This window comes from Macaca mulatta, chromosome 1 (genome assembly GCF_049350105.2).
Source record: "Macaca mulatta isolate MMU2019108-1 chromosome 1, T2T-MMU8v2.0, whole genome shotgun sequence".
Classification (NCBI taxonomy): Eukaryota; Metazoa; Chordata; class Mammalia; order Primates; family Cercopithecidae; genus Macaca; species Macaca mulatta.
Window position 1 is genome coordinate 232,256,037 of NC_133406.1, and position 22,662 is coordinate 232,278,698.

The following is a 22,662-nucleotide window of genomic DNA, read 5'->3' on the forward strand; positions in this document are numbered from 1 at the left end:
GAGGCTGAGGCAGGAGAATGGCGTGAACCCGGGAGGTGGAGCTTGCAGTAGCTGAGATCTGGCCACTGCACTCCAGCCTGGGTGACAGAGCGAGACTCCGTCTCAAAAAAAAAAAAAAAAAATTGTCATGGAATTACTTTGTTATTATCAGGTGTAAACTTATATTTCATTCTTTTTAATCTAGAATACTTATTAATATTGATAAAGCATCTATAGTAATATAGATCTATACTCTTTTATCTCAAATTCTGAAATATGAAAGTTCTGAAAATCTAACAAATTTTATGCCACGGTTGTTGCCAAAATGCATTTGATGGCTGAACCTAACCTGAACTGATAGGAGGCTATTTATATTTTTAATTCAGTTCACTTTGTGTGAGTTTGTATAAGTTTTACTCTAAAAATACTAATATGATAGAATATGGATTATTGCTTGAACACTGCTGGGGTGTTACATGCTGTGATATATTTGCTGTAGTGCTAAAATAAAAATTCTGAATTCTGGTAAACCTCTCATCCTAAGGATTTTAGATAAGGGATTATGACTATATTACTGCTAGCCATGAAATTTAAGTAACAAAACTGATTTTTTGTTGGTTTGTTTTGAGACGGTCACACTCTGTTGCCTCAGCTGGAGTGTAGTGGCATGATCAGGGTTCACCACAGCCTCAACTTACCTGGCTCAGGTGATCCTCCTACCTCATCCTCTCAAGTAGCTGGGACTGCAGGTGCGTGCCATCATCCCTGGCTCATTTTTAAAATTTTTTGTCTAGTTGGGGTCTCACTATGTTGCCCAGGCAGGTCTCTAAATCCTGGGTTTCAGCGATCCTCCCTCCTCTGCTTCCCAAAGTGTTGGGATTACAGGTGTGAGCCGCTGTACCCAGCGGGAACAAAACTTAATTGAGCAAAAATTTGGGGGGCATATTTTTTTGCCCAAGTGGAATACAGACTACTAAAGGACTGTGAAAAATGAGAGAGCCTTAAATCTAATGTTGGCCTGACTTTGAACCCTGAGGTAATTGGGCTTTGCTTTTGGAGTTTGTTTTTGACATTTCTACACTCAGGGAGTGTTCAGTTTTGCACATGTGAACAAGATTCATCCCAGATTTACTTCTGTGGTGAGCATACTCTGCAAAATAATGTCACTGTGTTCTCAGTTTGTTTGAAGGGTCTGATCCAGAGTCTGCCAAGAAACTTAATAAAGTCAATAAATTTCAGCTCAGAAGTCTTCATAAATAAAGCCAGTTAGGCCTTAGGTGCATTTGGCTAAAACACCAGTGTTGGTGGTTAAACTAAAATATAAAATAGATTGGTCTTAGCTTGCAAAAAGAGATGAGCATAGGGATGTGGTTATATGCCTCTCTTTACTGTCCTTAGTTGCTTTTTTCATTTGTCTAACACCTTCTAGGCATTTAATCTGCTTGATCCTTCCATCCATCTGGTAAGATCTCTCCTCTTGGATCTGGGTGGCCTGGGTTCTAGTCTTGTGCTGCTGCTTCATCCTCGTGTCCATGGGTAAAACATGCACTTTCTGGACTCTTTCTGCATCAGTAAGATGGAGATGATGAAAGCTACCCTGCAGAAAACTTCTGTAAACTGTCCGATTTTTCGTTTCTTCTTGGGAATTGCAGAAGTAATTATAAATTTTCTTTTAGAGACAAGGTTGAAAAATACCAATTTTTTTTTTTTTTTGAGATGGAGTCTCGCTCTGTCGCCCAGGTTAGAGTGCAGTGGCACGATCTCAGCTCACTGCCTCCTGGGTTCACGCCATTCTCCTGCCTCAGCCTCCCGGGTAGCTGGGACTACAGGCGCCCGCCACCACACCCAGCTAATGTTTTGTACTTTTTTTTTTTTTTTTTAGTAGAGACGGGGTTTCACCGTGTTAGCCAGGATGGTCTTGATCTCCTGACCTTGTGATCTGCCTGCCTCGGCCTCCCAAAGTGCTGGGATTACAGGCGTGAGCCACCGCGCCCGGCCTTGTTTTTTGTTTTTTGTTTTTTCAGACGGAGTCTCGCCCTATCGCTTGGTGGAGACTACAGGCATACACCACCACACCCAGCTAATTTTTGTATTTTTAGTAGAGAGAGGGTTTCACCATGTTGGCCAGGATGGTCTCGATCTCTTGACATCATGATCTGCCTGCCTCAGCCTCCCAAAGTACTGAGATTACAGGCATGAGCCACCGCGCCCAGCTAAATTTTGTTTTGTTTTAATCCTGTAAAGCATTAAATCCAAAAGCAAAACATAAACTACTTTCCAAGATGTCATGATTCTATCATACCGTTAGCCATCTGGGTGATTTGCTGTTTTATTGAGAAATGGATTGGGACTTTTTATAGCAAACGAATCTATCCCCTATAGCAATTAAGTTTTGCTAGATTTTTGGTTGTTTTTTTTTTACCCCATCTTCCCATCTCTCTACTTCCAGCAGTTCAGCCATGGGCCAGCGCCTTCTCTTTTTTTAACACTATACTCTGGACCCCTTCTGGCTGTCTACGCTTCTTCCTGGGAAAAGATCTCCTTTCCTTCCTGTCTGTGAGTTAGGAGGGAAAGGAAGTAATGGTGAATGGAGTCCCAGTAAGAACAAAAGATATGATAATGGCCATTGGAGACGAAATGGCTTTATCTTCCTGATAATTAAGCATGAATTTTCCCAGGCAGCTGTTCTTTTATTTCCCCTTGCCAAAAGAAACGTTCTTTAGGCTCCTGAAGTGCATTTAAGGACAGTGAAGAAGGCATATTATTTAAAATGGAACATTTTGTATGGATGCTATCTCTCACTGTCTAATAATGTCTCATAAAAGTGTCAGCGGTTTCATCAGAGGCTTGGTCTGTACTGCAGAAACAACGAATTATATTCTTGGTTCTTTTGTGTTTTGCATACTAGTCCTCTCTTGCCGGTAAATGGGAAAACAAGTTGAGGGCTCAGATCTGATCTCCGATCTTATCTGGGGAAAATGTTCATGATCACCTACAGTCTTCTGCAGCCTATCTGCTTTTCTCTCACCTCTTCTCATCCTTTTCTCCCTTCTCCTCTTCCTCTTCCTAGGGTATAGTTTCGCAGCAGTATTGAGGCTTGTATGTTATTATGATTATGTTCAGGAGCAGTCATAAACTGCAGCCGTTTGCAGGGACCATACTGTGTCTCCTAGACTGACAACCGCAATAACGTTAATAATAGCAAGAGTTAAGAGTTAGTGCAGGCCGGGCGCGGTGGCTCACGCCTGTAATCCCAGCACTTTGGGAGGCCGAGGCGGGTGGATCACGAGGTCAGGAGATCGAGACCATCCTGGCGAACATGGTGAAACCCCGTCTCTACTAAAAATACAAAAAAAAATTAGCCGGGTGTGGTGGCGGGTGCCTGTAGTACCAGCTACTCGGGAGGCTGAGGCAGGAGAATGGCGTGAACCCGGGAGGCGGCGGAGATTGCGCCACAGCACTCCAGCCTGGGCGACAGAGTGAGACTCTGTCTCAAAAAAAAAAAAGAAAAAAAAGAGTTAGTGCGGTAGTTAGAATACTGTGTGCATTTTATTTTGTTTTAAAACAGAATAGTTCCTTGCAAGTAGAGTAGAAGACCTTTATTAACTGAATCTTTTGAAAGTATGTTGTCTCCCTGAAGCTCTTTCACACTCCAGTATTTTGTGTATTTCCTGTGAACGCGGGCATTTTCTTACCTGACCACAATACAGCCCTCAAAATCAGGAAATTAACAATGAAAATATTATTACTGTGGTTTTCTCAGACCCCATTCCCATTTTGCCAGTGTCCCCAATGAAAACCTACAGCAAAAGGCTCCTGTTTGGCAATATGGATTTAGTTGTCATGTTTGTTTAGTCTCCTTAAATCTGGAACAGTTTGTCAGTTGCTTCTTGGCTTCATGACCTTGGAAGAGAATAGGCCAATTTGTATTCTGTCCCTCAGTTTGCATTAATGTTTTTTGTTGTTGTTGTTGTTTTTAAATAGCAATGGAGTCTTGTTATATTGCCCAGGCTACAGTGAGGTGGCTGTTCGTAGGTACAGTTTAAGTGCACTGCAGCCTAGATTAAGTGATCTTCTCCCCTCAGTGATCCTCCCGGGCTCAAGTGATCCTCCTACCTCAGCCTCCCTAGTAGCTGGACCACTGGTGTATGCCACTGTGCCCAGGTGTCCCTCAGTTTGCATTTATGGTGTTTCCTTATTATTAGATTCAGGTCATGTATCACAGAAATTGTGTGTTCTTTTTTTCTAGATCCTGTCAGTATACAATTCTTATTTGTCCGGTTGCTGGTAATGTTCACTTCGATCAGTTGCTGAACCTGGCGTCTGCCAGGTTTTGCCATTGTACAGTGTCTCTTTTTCCCTTTGTAATTAATAACCATTTTATGGGAGGTTGCTTTGTGAATGTGCAGATCTCATCTTCATCAAACTTTCGATTTATTTATTTAGTGGACTAATGGCCTCCTATTTTGTTTAATTGTTTATAACCTGCTACTGTTGTTACTCATTTTGAGGTCAGATTGTCCCAGCATTTGGAGAATGATATTTTAAAACCTAGATTTGGTGCTAAGTGTGCTCATTACTTTGTGTTGTTGCTCTCTGGCCTTCTGAGAAACAGCGAGGGAGTGCGTGTGTTTGCATCTATCGCGTAGATAATGCACACATTTGCACCTATAGTTCTGTGTATATTCGTAAGTTCTTATGAAATTCTCCAAGTTCAGTCCAGTACTACAGAATTTCTGCTACTTTATTCCCTTTTCCTTATTTGTAACACTCTCCTTTAACATTAAGAAACCTTATTTCATTATCTTTAATGTCTTTATTTCCTAATTTTCTGTCACTTAACTCTGCTTTGTAACATTGGGACCATTTTTTTTTCTCAACATAAATCTTTATGCTTAAGCGGAAAAGTTAACAATCTAAAACACCTGTATTTCAACTAATTCGAATTTGAGACATTCTAAAATTTACGTTCATTTGAGTAACAGTTCCCTTTTCCACTCACCACAGCTAGTGGTCTTTGTGTAGCTTTTGAGGATGAGCAGCTAGAGCTGGATACAATCTTTTTCCTGTTTGCTTTTGTCTGCCATCACATTTGAATTCTCAAAAACATTTACCTGAGATGCAAATACTGGAGACAGTTGAGAGTACATGTATGTTTAGAAAACGCAGCCTACTGAAGTTAAGAGAACTTTAATAAAACAGGACAAAAGCCTATTTTTCATTTGGTCATTTGATTTGATCATTTCAAAAACCCTTTGATCATTTCAAAAACCCTTTGTCAGATAGCATCTAGGAATGTTATCTGGAACACTGGAATAACACATAACTGCAGGACTGAGCTCCGGAGAATTAAGAGAAACTGAAAACTAAAGCAGTAAGCTGATCCTTCAGTAGCTCATGGTGAGGCTGGATTGAGTTCATTAACATTTTCCAACCTAGAAGGGAGTAACAGGGAAACCCATCTGTTTAGAGTTGGGATTCTGGGCCCTCTAAAATACGAGAATTCTAGAATAAGAAGACAATATAAAAAGTGGTCTCGGCCGGGCACGGTGGCTCAATGCCTGTAATCCCAGCACTTTGGGACGCCGAGGCGGGCGGATCACGAGGTTAGGAGATTGAGACCATCCTGGCTAACACAGTGAAACCGCATCTCTACTAAAAATACAAAAATACGCCGGGCGCGGTGGCTCAAGCCTGTAATCCCAGCACTTTGGGAGGCAGAGACGGGTGGATCACGAGGTCAGGAGATCGAGACCATCCTGGCTAACAGGGTGAAACCCCGTCTCTACTAAAAAAAATACAAAAAACTAGCCAGGCGAGGTGGCAGGCGCCTGTAGTCCCAGCTACTCGGGAGGCTGAGGCAGGAGAATGGTGTAAACCCGGGAGGCGGAGCTTGCAGTGAGCTGAGATCCGGCCACTGCACTCCAGCCTGGGCAGCAGAGCCAGACTCTGTCTCAAAAAAAAAAAAAAAAAAAAAACAAAAATACAAAAAAAAAAAAATTAGCGGGGTATGGTGGCAGGTGCCTGTAGTCCCAGCTATTTGGGAGGCTGAGGCAGGAGAATGGCATGAACCTGGGAGCAGAGGTTGCAGTGATCCGAGATCGCGCCACTGCACTCCAGCCTGGGGGACAGAGCCAGACTCTGTCTCAAAAGAAAAAAAAAGAAAAAGTGGTCTCATGCCAGTAAACCCCTCAAGATACCTGGCAGAAGCATATGTAAAATTTTTTTGGTGGGTCACACCCTCATCCAAGATCCTGTAGGATCCCCACAGATAAAATATCCTTGAATGCTGAGCTCACCATCAGAAATATCGGAAGAAACCACGTGCCGTTAACTATGGTCAGATGAGACAAACAGCTAGATCTGTACCCAAGAACTTCAAATACTGGAAACTTCAGAAACAGACTGTGTAAAAGGCTTAAATAAAATATCACTTTTATTTCTCTCTCATGTAAGCAGAGTTTGAAAGGAAGCACTCCTAGACTAGGACCTCACAGTCATCAGGGGTCCACCCTCTACTAACTTGGCTGCAGCTGTTCTCTTGTTTCAAGGTGGCAATGTAGTGGTGGCCATTACATCCAAATTTCAGCCTGGAAAAAAGAGGAAATAGGTAAAAACTACATACCTTCTGCCTTTAAAGGGAGTTTTTATAATTTGCATAGGATAATATTTTTTTATCTCGGACCAAAAAGAAAAATAAATCAGGTCGGGCTTGGTGGCTCATGCCTGTAATCCCACCAGTTTGGGAGGCCAAGGCAGGTGGATCACCTGAGGTCAGGAGTTCGAGACCAGCCTGGCCAACATGAGAAACCCCATCTCTACTAAAAATACAAAAAATTAGCCAGGTATGGTGGTGTGTGCCTGTAACCTCAGCTACTCAGGAGGCTGAGGCAGGAGAATTGCTTGAACCCAGGAGGCAGAGGTTGCAGTGAGCCGAGATTGTGCCATTGCACTCCAGCCTGGGCAACAAGAGCAAAATTCCGTCTCAAAAAAAAAATTTTTTTTTTTAAATAATAATTTAGCTGGGCATGGTGGCCGCACACCTGTAATCCCAGCTACTTGGGAGGCCAAGGCAGGAGAATCGATTGAACCCAGGAGGCGGAGGTTGCAGTGAGCCGAGATTGTGCCATTGCACTCCAGTCTAGGTAACGAGCAAAACTCTGTCTCCCCCCTCCCCCAACCCCCACAAAAGAAGAGGAAGAGAAAAAGAAAAAGAAATCAGACACATATTTTACAGGTGAGTTCTACCAGTGTTCCAGAGAACAGAGAAAGTTGGTATGGGTACCCTGAGTCATTTTATGAAGCTGATAAAACCTTTACACTAAAACCAGGTAAAAAATAAAATAAAATGTATAGGTTCCATCTTACGAACATGAATATAAAATGTTTAAATGAAATGTTGACAAACGGGAGCAAGGTAAATATGCATGTCCAAATTTATAGAATATAAGAAAGGCTTAATAATAATTTATCTGTTAGCATGTTTTACCTCTTCAGCATATGGAAGAAGAAAACATAGGCAATCATCTTTTTCTTTTTTTTTTTTTGGAGACAGAGTTAAGCTTTTGTTGCCTGGGCTGGAGTGCAATGGCTTGATGTCAGCTCACTGCAACCTCTACCTCCTGGGTTCAAGCTGTTCTCCTGCCTCAGCCTCCCGAGTAGCTGGGATCACAAGCATGGGCTACCATGCCTGACTAATTTTTTTGTATTTTTAGTAGAGACAGGGTTTCTCCATGTTGGTCAGGCTGGTCTCAAACTCCTGACCTCTGGTGATCTGCCCGCCTCGGCCTCTCAAAGTGCTGGGATTACAGGCGTGAGCCACCACGCCTGGCTCATCTTTTTCTTAATTTTTAATTTTTGTGGATACATAGTAGGTGTATGTATGTGGTATATGAGATGTTTTGATACAGGCATGCAATGCATTATAGACACATCATGGTAAAATGGGGTGTCCACCCCCTCAAGCTTTTATCCTTTGTGTTAAAAACAATCCAATTACACTATTTTAGTTATTTTAAAATGTTCAGTTAGGTTATTATTGACTGTGGTCACCATGTTGCACTATCAAATACTAGACCTTATTCATTCATTCTATTTTTTTGTACCCATGCAGTTATCTTAATGTAGAAGAAGCACTTTATAAAATTCAATGTTCTTTAATAATGGCAAGGGGGGAACTCTCAGAACAGAAAATTATAGAATGAATTTCCTTAGTCTAACAGAATACTTACCATAAACCTACAGCAAGTAACATAGTTAGAGGCAGAGTGTGGGAACTTTTTCCTCTGAAACCAGAAACAATGGCAGGATTTTGATATTCATTAAGACTTGAAGAAGAAAATATGTGAGGGTTGGAAGTGAAAAAAATTAACATTTATTAATAGGGTGTAATTTTCACCATAGGAAATCTCAGAAAACTTTTGAACAAATTGATTTTTGTTGTTGGTGTTGGTTTTTCTTTTCATTTTTTTCAGATGGAGCCTTGCTCTGTTACCCAGGCTGGAGTGCAGTGGTGCAATCTCGCCTCACTACAGCCTCTGCTTCCCAGGCTCAAACGATCCTCCCACTTCAGCCTACTGAGTAGCTAGGACTACAGGTGCACACCACCATGCCTGGCTTATTTTTGTATTTTTAGTAAAAGCTGGATTTCACTCTGTTGGCCAGGCTGGTCTCAAACTCCTGACCTCAGGTCACCCACCCGCCTTGGCCTTCCAAGGTGCTGGAATTATATTTGTGATCCCCCGGGCCCATCCAAATTGTTAAAGCTAATAGATAAATCAGTAAGCTTCCTGGATGGAGAGGGGTGGGTGTGGGGGTGTGTGTGTGTGTGTGTGTGTGTGTGTGTCTGTGTGTGTGTCTGTGTGTGTGTGTCTCAGTTCCGTGTGTGTGTGTGTGTCTCAGTTCCGTGTGTGTGTCTCAGTTCCGTGTGTGTGTGTGTGTGTCTCAGTTCCGTGTGTGTGTGTGTGTGTGTGTGTGTGTGTGTGTGTGTCTCAGTTCCGTGTCTAGATTTTAGGGGCAATTAGTAAATGAAATTTAAAGAAACTGCTTCTGAACACTTCTCTCTTGATGTGAAGTCAGTACTAATTAGAATATCCTTCCATGTCTTTTTCTCTAGAATTTCCTGAGTGTTGCTTTCCCCACCCCCGCCATTTTGGCTTTAAAATTTCATGTTAATGAATACAACATTGTAGACATTTTTTATTTCTGGGAAGTAGGAAATTCTTTAAGATAAAACTTAACGCAATTTCCATGTTACAGCTTTTACTTACCTTTGATAAGCATACATAATCTACTTAATACAAATTATTATAGTGGACAAAGTGTTTTTTTTTTAATTTTAGAAAAAATTGATTTGAATTGTGTATTCTTCTCTCCCACTCAGCTCTCATTTAATCTATTTAGAAGTGCTAATCCTTCACCTGTTGTTCATGTGAGATTAATAGGAGGAGAGAAGGATGTCTAGGATCCAGAGATTATAGACATACATGGGGATCACAGGACTTCTGGGGAGGCCTTGGCAGTTGGCAACAGATGGAAATATGAGGGCGCCAGGGTGCAGATGGTGTGTACATCCCTGCAGGCTAGCAGTTGATGGGCTCGAAAATGTGGTGGCAGGAGTGAGGTCCAGGTGGGTACTTAGCATCAGTATGCAGGTAGCCTGTAAAAAGAACTAGGAGAGAAAACAAGGCCCCTGTCTGGGATGGCCTTAAGCACTGAGTAGGGTACCAGGGTGAACTCGGTGTAAAGCAAGGGTTGCTCCATGGAAACAGAGGCCCATTTCTAAAATTTGTGGTTGAACGTAACCTAGTGGCTAACCTAATTATGGAACTACTTGGTTTCAGGACTCCTTGAGATTCTCTGATTAGGAGGGGGAGGAGTACTGATCCTATATTCTTGAGATGGGAGTGAGTTTGGAGCTGGGTGTTAATTGACTTCTGTTTGTGGGTGAGAGCACCGTGACCTCAGGCAGAGAGGCAGGTCATTCATTGCCCCTCCTGTCACCTCTCCAGATGCCATGAGAACTGATGGTTGTGGCCGGCCACAGTGGCTCACACCTGTAATCCCAGCACTTTGGGAGGCCAAAGAGGGCGGATCACGAGATCAGGAGATTGAGACCATCCTGGTGAACACGGTGAAACCCCATCTCTACTAAAAACAAACAAACAAACAAAAATAGCCGGGTGTGGTGGCAGGCGCCTGTAGTCCCAGCTACTCAGGAGGCTGAGGCAGGAGAATGGCGTGAACTCGGGTGGTGGAGCTTGCAGTGAACTAAGATCGCACCACTGCACTCTGCACTCTAGCCTGGGTGACAGAGCGAGACTCCGTCTCAAAAAAAAAAAGAGAGAGAATTGATGGTTGGGGAGGCTGGTGGAGGTATTTTTCGTTTGTTTAATGTATTTAAAATTTTTCTGTTTGGAATTTTACGTTCATAATTCAAAGAGGAGTTATGAGACTAGTACGAGAAGGAACCTCCATATATCTTTTACTCAATTCACCAGTTGTTAGTATTTTGCCTTATTTGCTTTATGTTTATTATTTTATTACCTTTTAAACTTTATTATAGATTTACTTTATTATAGATTGAGCATCTCTAATCTGAAAATTCGAAATCTAAAATGCTGCAAAATCCAAAATGCTTTGAGCACCAACATGATGCCACAAGTGGAATATTCCACTCCTGTCCTCTTGTGACAGATCACAATCAAAACCCAGTCAAAACCTTGTTTCATGCACAAAATTATTAGACATATATAGCTTATCAGATAACCTCTATCTCTGTTTTTTGTTGTATTACTCTCTGTGTTTACCATCTTTGCATTATGACTCTCTCTGTGGTACAGATTGAATCTATCCCTTACATGAAATGCTTGGGATTAGAAGTGTTTTGGATTTCATGTTTTGGTGGGGAGAGGGGATTTTAGAATATTTGCATTATTCTGTATCCTTAATCCAAAAATCTAAAACGTTCCAGTATTTCCTTTGAGCATCATGTTGGTGCTCAGAAAGTTTCATATTTTGGAACATTTTTGATTTGAGATTTTGGGATTAGGATTACTCAACCTGTGTTTTCCTTTCCTGAACAATTTGGGAATGAAATACAGACATCACACCCCTTTCCCCTGAATACTTTAGTGTGTATTCCCAAGAACAAGAAAATTATCTTACGTAACTATGGTATGATTATCAAAATCAGAAAAGGTAACATTAATACAATATGATATAGTCCAATATAGTTCATATTCAGATTTTCCAATTTTTTTCAACAATGGCCTTCACAGTAATTTTCCTCATGATCATGAGCCTCATTTAATTGTTGTGTCTCTTTAATATCCCTTGTCTGTCTTTGTTTTCATGACGTGTTTCCTCACCTTTTTTAAAGGTTTTTTATGACATGAACCTTTTTGAAGAGTTAGAAGCCAGTTTTGCCAAATGTTCTTCAGTTTGAATTTGTCTGACGTTTCCCCACAATTAGATCTCGGCTATGTAATTTTGGCCAGCCATACTATATGAGTGATACTGTGCCCTTTCCAGTGCTTCAGATAGAATTTTTTGAGGTACAAAATAGGAGAGTTGAGTGGTTCCAGTAAAGATGATTTAGGTGGCGTCCTTGTCCCTGAAGTACTTACAGTCTAATAAGAGACGTGCGGTTCCCCAGAGAGGTGCAGTGAGAGGAGTCCGGGAGCTCCTGCATTTCTGAGCTGCTGCCAGGAAGGAAGTGTCTTCAGAGTGGAGCTGGCTGGCATAGTGGTAGTGTGGGTGACTTTTCCACGAGAGAGAGCGTGAAGGAGAGATCTGGGGTGTGACCACTGGGGTATGCTGCCCCTGAGAGGTGACAAGAGAAAGGGCTGTCTGTCTTGGTGGCATGGCATGTGAGATGCCAGCACCAGGAAAGACAATGAAGAGGGTGTCCACAAAGGCTGGCACCACCATTGGAATCCATTATTACAGGAGAAGGCCATTGGATTTTGGTAACTCAGGGCGTCTAATGAGAGCAAAATCAGAATCCACATTTCTTAACTTGCTGTTACAATAACTGTTTTTATACTGTGCTCTATGTAATAGTTTCATGGATTTTCAGAGACTGATGAATTTATTACATATTATTTTGTGTTGATTTCTTCAAGTAAACATTTCCATATGAAAGGGTTAGGTAGTTTTTTTTTAACATACACTTTTGGGAGGATATTCTTTGCTGCCCATATTCATATTATTTGGCCACTAGGTTCTAATTCCATTACTTTTGCATTTAGAAAGTATTTTTCTCTAGACTGTAGAAACAGCAGTTTTGGGAATATGTTGTCTCATATACCAATAAGAGAAAATGTTCTTCCAGTCTGTAGATACTTGTTTCACGTGTTAGGTCAAAGGAAAACATATTTAAGTGTACTTGGCATTTCTTGTATTTTGTAAATTATGTTATCGGCAGGATAAGAGTTTACTGAATCATAGTTTCAGAATTTAGTTTATTTCATAGCATAAACGGGAGTGCTATAGAAATGGAATTGGTTCTGCATTTACTGTAGGAATCTTGAGGACACTGTGTGTTCTTTTCAACAGGCTTTAATTTCCTGACATTCCATTACATTTCTGGGAAACAGAATTCACACTGCCCTTTCCTGCCCTATCTTGTTCTTTATAATTTTGGCGAGGTTCATGGTCTTCCGTTTCTTTTTCTTTTTGTAACTGATTAATAATCTGTAGAATCACCTCTTAGTTTGCAAGTGGAAACTAAGCCTGCACATCCAAAGCTAGGATTTCTTTTTTTTTTTTTTTTTTTGAGACGGAGTCTCGCTCTGTCGCCCAGGCTGGAGTGCAGTGGCGCGATCTCGGCTCACTGCAAGCTCCGCCTCCCGGGTTCACGCCATTCTCCTGCCTCAGCCTCCCGAGTAGCTGGGACTACAGGCGCCCACAACCGCGCCCGGCTAATTTTTTGTATTTTTAGTAGAGACGGGGTTTCACCATGGTCTCCATCTCCTGACCTTGTGATCCGCCCGCCTCGGCCTCCCAAAGTGCTGGGATTACAGGCGTGAGCCACCACGCCCGGCTAAAGCTAGGATTTCTTATGTGAATCTGCCTTAGTATTTTGAATCAGGACCTCAAATGAGCTTTTTGGATGCTCATGTGTTTGTGGCACGATGTTGAATCTTGAAACCTTCCTGCCTTTCTAATTGTTAGAATTACATTCTTCAAGCTAGACTTGATTGGGCTAGTATTACTTTAGGAAATGTTTTAATTTATTATTTGGTGAATGTTTTATTTATTATTTTTAGTATCTTATCTAAGGAAGATTAAGCTCTTTGCAGAAAATACAGCTTTCTTTAGCTACCCTGCCCACAACACCATCTACACTCTGTCTGTACCTGTGTGACGAGGCCAAGCACTCCATAACTTTACCCTGATTGGTCTTTTTCAAAATTAGAGTTTCAAAGAGAAATTTGTGAAGTTGCTTCTCTTAAGTAGCTATTACTGTGTTTTTAAATGTGTTGCAGTATTTCTGTTAGTTGATCTTGTGTGTAGTCATTCATATCTGTGTCTTTTGATTCTATTTCTTGATGATCTTGCTTTTTAAAATCAGCATTTACCTTTAAAAAAAAAAAAAGGCAAAACTTGCTATTGTCTTGACAGAGCAGAGAGCATTTCTTGCTGAGGTCCTGACAGAGCAGGGCATTTAACTGAAGCCTCTGCATGGCTGGGCTTGCTCAGTTCCCTGCTGTTGGCTGTCTTGGATCCCCTTTCTAAGGCCCCACTTCCCTGCACACTAGCTTGGTGTGCAGGGAGAAGCTGCAGAGTCTGTTGGCTGGGCTTTATTTACGGAAACAGCAGGGTTGAGATTGATTGCGTCGTGGAGAGACTGTGTGTGGATGAGGGAGGGTCACAGCACATGCTCAGTCCTGTCAGTGTGAGGGGAAGTTTCTGCGTTCTGCGTGAAGGCTTAGGTCATAGCACAAGCTCAGTGAAAGCTCTATGAGGTCTCTGAGACTGCATGTGCCTCCATTTTGAGTTGTTAGAGTAGAAAAGGGCAGAGTTTTAGCAGAAAGTAGAGGTTCAGGAATCCAGCTAGACTCACCAGAGCCCGTGTTAGTCATGGATGATCCATTCAGCCCCTGCAGGTAGGCTATCTTCCCCTGGCCTCACCGAAACAGTGATGGGTTTTGCTGCTCTTTCTCACTTCTGAAGGTGTTTATGAATCATTGCATCATTCATAGTGCATGTTCCTGAGAGCCTTTAATTCAGCCCTGGCTGGCTATGTAGGCGGTATTGTGAAGCGTAAAAGCAGAACTAAGAATGGGGACTACCAGAGAGGCAGTCAGCAGATGCAGAATGTGAAGCTTTGTGGGCCCCTCTGTCCCTGTCCTCTTTCCCTTTCCCTTACCTCTTCGGCTCTTAGTATAATCTTAACCTCAGTCGTGCTGGGTGTGTGTTGCCAAGCTTGTTTGCCTTCGAGACCTGCAGAGCAAGCCTGCAGGCCGCCCCCTTGCCTTGTGGCTAGTATGGAATGCCTGGGCCGGAGAGCAGCTCTGTTTGGATGTTTTAGGAAGGATGGTAGGTGGGCAGCTATTGGTTGCTTTGAAGGTGGGTGGAACCTTGTTTTGATTGAGAGTCTGTTTGCCAGAGCAAATTATAATTTTTCTGATCTTTTTCTGAAGTCTGACATATGCAGGGAACAGTTGTGAATTATGATTGCAACAATATCACCTTAAAATGGATTTTTAAAAAATGAAAGGTTATGTCGTATCAGTTTTTACTTCATCTCTTGCCTTCAAAAGGAAGCAGACTCATCTTCCTTTTAGAGCTTATGGAAAATTCTTTGGCAATTAAAAAATGTATGCATTGACATTTATATTAGAAATTGAAGTTTAGGTATTTTGTTTATTTTTGTATCTGTTTTAGAATCAGATAGCATTTTTTGCATATGCGTATGTTGTCATGTGACTTGGAATTCTGTTCTCTTAAATGGAGTAAAAAGAGTAGTTGGTGCTGAGAAGGCAGTCATTGACAAGGCCACATTTCATGCCCACTGCCTGATAGCCAGACACTAGTTTCTTCTACCCAGGGGAAGTTGTGCTTTTTGGGTGTCCTGTTGCAGAGCGAGTTCACATAGATGGCTTTCACCATGGTTTATTTAGGGAGCCAGTCAGAATAAGATTTAGGACAAATTGAATTCTTACCCAAGCAGATATTAAATGAAGTTTTAAAATTATATTATTTGCTCCTTTTTGTTTCCACTCCTTTGTCTTCTGATAAAGGTTAGAAAAAATTTGAATGCCACCTAAATTTTGTGCATTCATGAAGATGGAAGAAAGCATGCAATATAGAAGAATGTACAGCTGAAAAATCCTCATAGGAAGGAGAAGAAATTTACTATGCATGAATACAAGGAGAAATTCCTTGTGTAAGCTCTTAAGTTGTGTAGGATGAATTTGGAGCATTGCATGGTCAACTCTTTCCAGGGAGGCCCTTGATTTTAGTGGAAAGTTTTTAGGAAGGCTAGTGTTGGTGAATTCTAGTCACTGAAAATATTACTGAAGTACAATTTGTTTTCTTACAAGTTCAATTTTGGGAATGCAGCTAAGGAGATGAATTGTCAAAGGATAATTTAGGGTGTGCATTTATTATTTTTGTGATCAATGTTTTCATCCATGTGAGGGTTTTCTTCCCATTGTGACCATATTTATTTGGGCATTGCACTGGGGAGTTTTGGGGAGGTACCCACTTTCCCCCATACCATATAGTGTTCCTTCTGGAACTTGCCTTATTTTACTCTGTTTAAAAGCACCATTGCTCTTCCTTCCTGCTTTTTTCTTTTAATAAAAGTATCCCTTCGATAGACGAGAGGAACTGGACACTGCACCACTTTCTGTCATGCACATGTGGGATCTGGGCAGGACTCACATTTCAGGCTCAAGGAACAAACTTATTGTTTGACTTGGGAGGATATTGCCTTTCTGTTCTAGATCTTTACCTCTTCTGAAACTTTCTTTACAGTTAACAGATAAAAATGTGAACAGGAAGCTATGCTCACAGCTGAATCAGCTCTGGATCAGGTTCCTGCTACTGGTGTGACTGGCCTGTGTGGGCCTAGTACAAATCTGCATTTATGGAACTTGGATGCTGCCATCTATTTGATGGTGAAAACTTGTGGTTACTGACTGTGATCTGTGGATATTCTGTTGTTAAGAGTCGAATTTGTCTATGTTTCAAATCCAATAAAGTAACTCATTAGAGTTACTTATTGTGAAGTATGTATTTCTTTTATATTATCCTGTCTTGGAAAAATATTTTTTGAAATGCTAAAGGCTTGCTTTAGGGCTTCTGTGCTTGTCTGGTGGAGGAGGTGAGGGAACAGCACATGGAAAGTTACTCTAGTGGTTGATGAAGTCTTTGGTCTGTGCAACTTGAACATGGAAAAGATGCTAGTTTGTTTCATTTTGGCTTATGGTTCCGCTTCTGTTGCACTTGAGAGTATCAGGAAATGTTGGGAATATAGCAAGTAGATGTTTCAAAAAGAATAGAAAAGTTCACAAAATTATTATCTTATTAGTTGTTCTTATCATTGTAATAGAATCTTGAATTCGAATCTGAGGGAGCCTCACATTTAAAGTGTGCCTCTGTCAACACAAGTTTTGCAGTCTGTCTTTGGTTGAAAGCTAGAATGAACTTGATTGTGTTTAATTGACACGTCACTTTTTTTTTCTTTTTCATTTTGAGATAGGTTCTCACTCTGTCACCCAGGCTGGAGTGCAGTGGTGTGATCTCAGCTCACTGCAGCCTCGACCTCCCTGGGCTAAGGTGATTCTCCTGCCTCAGCCTCCCACATAGCTGGGAATACAGGTGGGCGCCACCACACCTGGCTAATTTGTTGTATTTTCTGTAGAGAAGGGGTTTCACCTTGTTGCCCAGGTTGGTCTTAAACTTCTGGCCTCAAGCAATCCATGCTGCCTTGTCCTCCCAAAGTGCGGGGATTACAGCGTGAGCCACTGTGCCTGGCCTGACATTTCATTCTATTTATTTATTTATTTACTTATGTATTTATGTATTTATTTATTTATTTATTTGTTTTTTGAGATGGAGTCTCGCTCTTGTCACCCAGGCTGGAGTACAACGGTACGATCTAGGCTCACTGCAACCTCCGCCTCCCAGGTTCAAGTGATTCACCTGCCTCAGCTTCCCGAGTAGCTAGGATTACAGGCATCTGCCACCATGCCTGGCTAATTTTTGTAGTTTTAGTGGAGAACGGGGTTTCACCATGTTGGCCAGGCTGGTCTCAAACTCCTGACCTCAGTTGATCTGCCCGCCTTGGCCTCCCAAAATGGTGGAATTATAGGTGTGAGCTGCCCTGCCTGGCTGACACTTCATTCTTAATCTGCTTTTCACTTCTTCCTTGACTCTTGGCTAGTGTGTTAATTTATGAATTAGAAGACTCTAATATACCTAAGACCAGATATCTGTGATTCTGTAGTTATTCTTTTTTCCTGATTCTTTTCCTTCTGAATTTGTTTTCTTTTCCATTTTACTTTGTGTATTCATTTACTCAACATATTCATACCAAAGACCCATTTGCCAGGTACTTTTTGTTACTGAACCGAGTTGTCTTCCACCAGAAAACCATTTATTCTAAAGCTGTAAGATAAACGTCTGACAGGATGAGAGAGAAGGTAGAACATGATAGCTAAAGGAATATTTTAGATGGTGTGTACATTCACAAATCTTTTCCTAAATAAGCTCAGATAATTGGTTATCATCTCTTCTGAGCAGTTTCTGATGTGGGGATGCCTGTAATCCTACCACTGTGGGTGATAAAGCATGAGTCTGATTTATTTTTCTTTTTGGTCTAATGAGACTCATGCTTGAATGTGCTAAAACAATTCTGAAAGATAACTAATCTCATATTGTATACTCTGTGATACTTTGAGTCTAAGGTAAAACACTTCATCTTAATTCAACTGAGAAAATTATAGATTATTTCTGTCAAACTTCTTTGAGCTACACATTTATTTGTGATTATTTGATTATTATCCCTATTGGACATTAAACTTTTGGGGCGGGGGCCAAGTCTATTCTTATAGTCTCCATTTCTAGTAGAGTACCTGGCAAATAGGTCTTTGGTGTGAATATGTTGAATAAATGAATACATCATCTATGGTAAGAGGAAAGGCTAGATTTGGAGCCAGGTAGTATGGTTCAGATTCTACCTAATAAGTGACATTGGGCAAGTGGTGACATGGGACAGGTTCCTTCCCTCCTCTGAACCTCATTTTTCTCATGGGTAATCTGGAAATAAATATTTCTTACAGTTTTTGTAAAGATTAGATGAAAACAGTGTGAAAGTGCTTGGCACATAGTTGCTTAGTACATTATTGTTATTAACTCAAAGGTCAAATGTACAGCCTCAAGGTCATGTAGATATGATTATCTCAACAACTTATATATTTTTAAAATTTTAATTAAAAAAATATAGGCACGCAGGTCTCACTTTGTTGCCTGGGTTGGTCTCAAACTCCTGGCCTCAAACTATCTTCCTGTCTTGGCCTCCCAAAGTGGTAGGATTATAGGCATGAGCCACTGTGCCTGGCGAACATCTTTTTATTTTTATTTTCAATAGCCTGTTCAACTAAGACAATGCTAGGGATTGTTTTAGGAATTACAGTAATTAAATTATTAACCAGTATGTTTAATAACTGTTTACTGATCAACTTTCTTCTTACTCTCTTTGGGTGTTTATGTTTTTCTTTATACATCTTGGAGTTTTTTTTTTTTTTAAAGAAACTCTGCTTCCATAATCTATAATATTGGGTGTGTTCAGCATTAAACATTTCCTGCCGCTTTCTCACTTACACACTAGGTGCGTGTGTGTGTTAGTTACTGCCTGTTTGTGTTCTCTTCCTATATTCATACCACTGCAGCGAGAAGGAGTAAGGCAATTGTCATGTTTTTTAATAACATTCCCCAGAGGGGACAAAGAAACCTTTAGACGTGTTGTAGACATGCTTGCTTGGTCCAGAGTCCCTTTTTTTTTCTGGGGGTGCTTCATTCAGCTTTGTTATACAGTTTGATTTCAATATGCAGAAAGCTAGCACCATCTTGGGTCAGGAGAGCAGCTTGCTGCTTTGTAAATGGGTTTCGGTCATAGTGGGTGTTTTTTTTTTTTTTTTAAGTTTGTTGGCTGAAGCTCTGTGTATGTGCAGGCAGCTTTGTTAGGCCGTGGCTCCTAAACTTTGCCGCAAGCCATTACAGTAAATTTCCCGAGGAGTCTGTGGTGGAATGTTGTTTTATGACGTTGCCAGATACACGGTAGGTTACCACATGATGGAGGAGAGAGAGAAGGCAGATAAGAAATTTAGACGGCAGAGCAAAGTCACTGTAGCACTTTGAAACTAGATCTTTCTCACACGTTAAATTTTTTGACCAGTTTTTTTCCTGACATTACTCATACATTATTGTGTGTGGAGGCCATATTTACTGTGTCTTACCAGCATGGAAATTCTTATTCTTCAGGCAATGTCAAATTTCTAGTTCTGGACCCTGAATTATATTTAGGAGGACCCTGTGGGAGAGCTGCCTGTGTGGCCTGGAGTCTTCAGTAATGAACTCAGTGTGACCCTTTAAAAGAGTACTTTTCTTTCCTCTGGCCTTCGTTTCTTCTGTTAAGCTAGAAGATTGGATCAATGGCCTCTCGAACTTTCAATCAGAGAAAATTTAGAACTTTGTGATTTTGGATTTTGGACAAGTTCTTGTGTTGACCTTTGTATTTATTTGTGTGTGAATATGGAAGTGGTAACTTAAAGTTGACTAAATCTCTTAGTTTTTTCATTTTTATTTGTTTTTAGTTTTATTTTTGATTGAATGATGAATTTTGTTCGTTTTAGGCAGTTTAATCAAACCTACTTTTAAGTTAATTTTGCTTGGAGGGCTGGTCTTCTGTCACAGTGACTTCACTAAGTTTTGCAGCAGAGCCCTTACTTGCTGTCTGTGGCTAAGCAGTAGTTGATTTAGAATATTGAAGTCATTTATTTATTAAAAATATATCTAATAACCATTGAGTTCTGCATAATGGTGACCAAAACCAGACTTAGTTCTTACCCGCATGTACTTCCAGTCTAGAGGACAAGACAGCCATTCAAAGAAATAACTATACAAAATAAATATAAAATCCTGACTGATATGGGTGGAAGGAGAGGTAAGTGGTACTGTGGGAACTCATAATAGCAGGATTAGCTCCCATTCTCACTTACTGCCAGTATATAGAGTTTAATAATAATAATGACCCCTAAGCAACAGATACTGTGTATAGTACTTTCCATAAATCATCTTTTATTTTTATAACAACCTTGCATAGTAGCATTATCAACTTCATATTATAGATGAGGAAACTAAGGATTCAGATTTAATTGTGTCCTCAAAATCACACTTAGAGCAAACAGAACCTTGGGTACTGAAACTTATCTTTTTATTTTTAAAATTTTATTAGCGACAGGTTCTTGCTCTGTTGACCAGGCTCGAGTGCAGTGGCGTGATCATAGCTCACTGCAACCTCCAACTCCCGGGTTCAAGTGATCCTCTTGCGTCAGCCTCCCAAGTAGCTGGGACTGCAGGTGCATTTTACCATGCCTGCCTGGCTGATTTTTAATTTTTGTTGTTGTTGTTTGGTTGGTTGGTTGGGTTGTCTGTTTGTTTGTTTGTTTGTTTGCAGAGACTAGGTCTTGCTGTGCTGCCCAGGCTGGTCTTGAACTCCTGGACCCAAGGGACCCACCCATCTTGGCCACCCAAAGTGCTGGGATTGCACACATGAGCCACCATGCCCAGCCTGATACTAAAAGTTTAATTCAGGTTCATTTAATTCTTAAGTCCATGCTCTTTCCCTGCTTTTGAACATCTAGACTCAGGTGTGGTTGTGACAGCTCCTCTCTCTCAGGAGTGAGGTGCCAGCGTCATGGGAGATCCTAATAGGATGTACAGAGCACAATGATTTTTCTTTTAATATTTATTTATTTATTTATTTATTTATTTTGTTGGTGGTGGTGTTGTTTCTTAAGGAGCTGGGCTAACCCACAGGAAGTATGCCCAGAGTCAGCCAGCACAATGATTTTATTCACATATATGGAAATTTTTCTCTAAAAATGAATGAGAATATATGATGGGATAGAATACAACATTCGCATGACTTTTTAAGATACTATGTTAGATTTTAAAGAAATTTCAGACTTGTTCAAGGCAGTCTTGAAGTATGTGTTCATGCTGGAGAAAATTGAGAAATCCAGCATGTAGCACTAGTCTTCCTTCTTAATCCTCGCTTTCACTCCTATCTCACAATCCATCGAAAAAGGTGATTCTGATAAATTGCCTTTTGGTTTTCTTAAAATGTGGTGTATTCTGTTCTGGACTCACAGACTTCTTCTGTGGTCATTTTCTAAATGTGCTACTAAGCAGAGTTTCTAAGATCTTCATTCTGTTGATACCATGTCAGTCTTCCTGCTCAACTTAATACCCTGTGGAAAAGATAAGAATGTCTGCTGTGTGATGTTTACCATTTGAAGGACAGGAAGAGAGATATCTCAGTGTTCTCATTCGTACATGACGCTAGCCACAGAGCAGGGGTCTGACCTGAGCCTTCTCTGTCCCAGCACCTTGGGAATGGGCCACAGGCTACACGGCTATTACGACCCAAGGCTTGGGGAGGGGCTGAATGAGGGGTCACGTCTTGCCCTTAGTTGCTTCACGGTGGTGCCTTCTGTTCATGTCTTCTTCCCATATCTGTATCCTCCTCCCTCATCTTCCCTTGTAGAATCAAGTGCCTATCTTATGCAGTCGCCGTGATCACATGGAGATCTTTGGGTGTCTTTGGTGAATGTTCACAGAACATTGCCTTCCTGCCCCTTCCCCTTTCTTCAGGGTGAAGGAGTGGCCACATCATGTTCTGGGCCAAGCCCTGTGGGTCGGGCCGGGATTCTGCATCTAGCAGGCATGCTCTTCTCCCTTTGCCTGCCATCACCACCTGCATCTCCTCTGCAAAGATGCTTCTCCGTTTTTGATATTCGTTTGCAGGCTCCCTGCTCCTTTCTGTCCATTCCATGTTTACTTCTTAGACTAAAACGTTTCCATGGTAACAGGTTACTTTTCAAAGGGAACATCTTGTCATTTTATTTAATCCACTGCAGCTGAAGAGGACTGAAATATTAAGTTGTAGTTGCTATGGATACTGCTTTGTTACACTGGGTTTTTTTTTGGTATCAGATTTCATATACAATGACTTTCTGTTTTTTAATACTTCAGGAATAAAAACAACAACTTACCTTTATTGTTGTAATTTGGCTTCTGGAACTATTTTTTTTCATATTCCAAAACAAAGATTTGTAGAATAATACAGGCTGAACTTAAGTTGTTTTGAAAAACATATATTATTTACATTAGCTACACAGAGAAATTCCTTCTTTTGCTGGGGATGATGACGACAGTTCTTAATTTGGTTTTCGTAGTATGATTCAGAGTATAAAGGTGTCTCTAAGATGATGAATCCACAGCAGAAATCGTTAGTAAACATAAGGAAAAAAGGAATATGTCACTTGGAGTTAATTTCTTGAATCTCATTGCTGATAAACTGTGGCCCTCTCTTCAGTTACTGGTTCAGCTGTGTACAGTGTAATTTGGGGTTGATCTGTTTGTCCTTTAATCAGCTTTTCTCAT

The 22,662-nt window shown here is 40.9% G+C and overlaps 1 protein-coding gene across 22 annotated transcripts in view; it reads left to right on the forward strand.

Annotated features, from left to right (window-relative positions):
- The window catches only part of RERE (arginine-glutamic acid dipeptide repeats), a 469,651-nt gene that overhangs the window by 287,847 nt on the left and 159,142 nt on the right, over positions 1–22,662 (forward strand). For 3 of the 22 annotated variants that reach the window (XM_077989483.1, XM_028843504.2, XM_077989565.1), the window contains exon 1: positions 13,898–14,090. In XM_077989483.1, coding sequence (XP_077845609.1) covers positions 14,065–14,090 — 26 coding nt within the window. In that variant the 5' untranslated portion in view covers positions 13,898–14,064. 22 annotated transcript variants of the gene reach the window in all.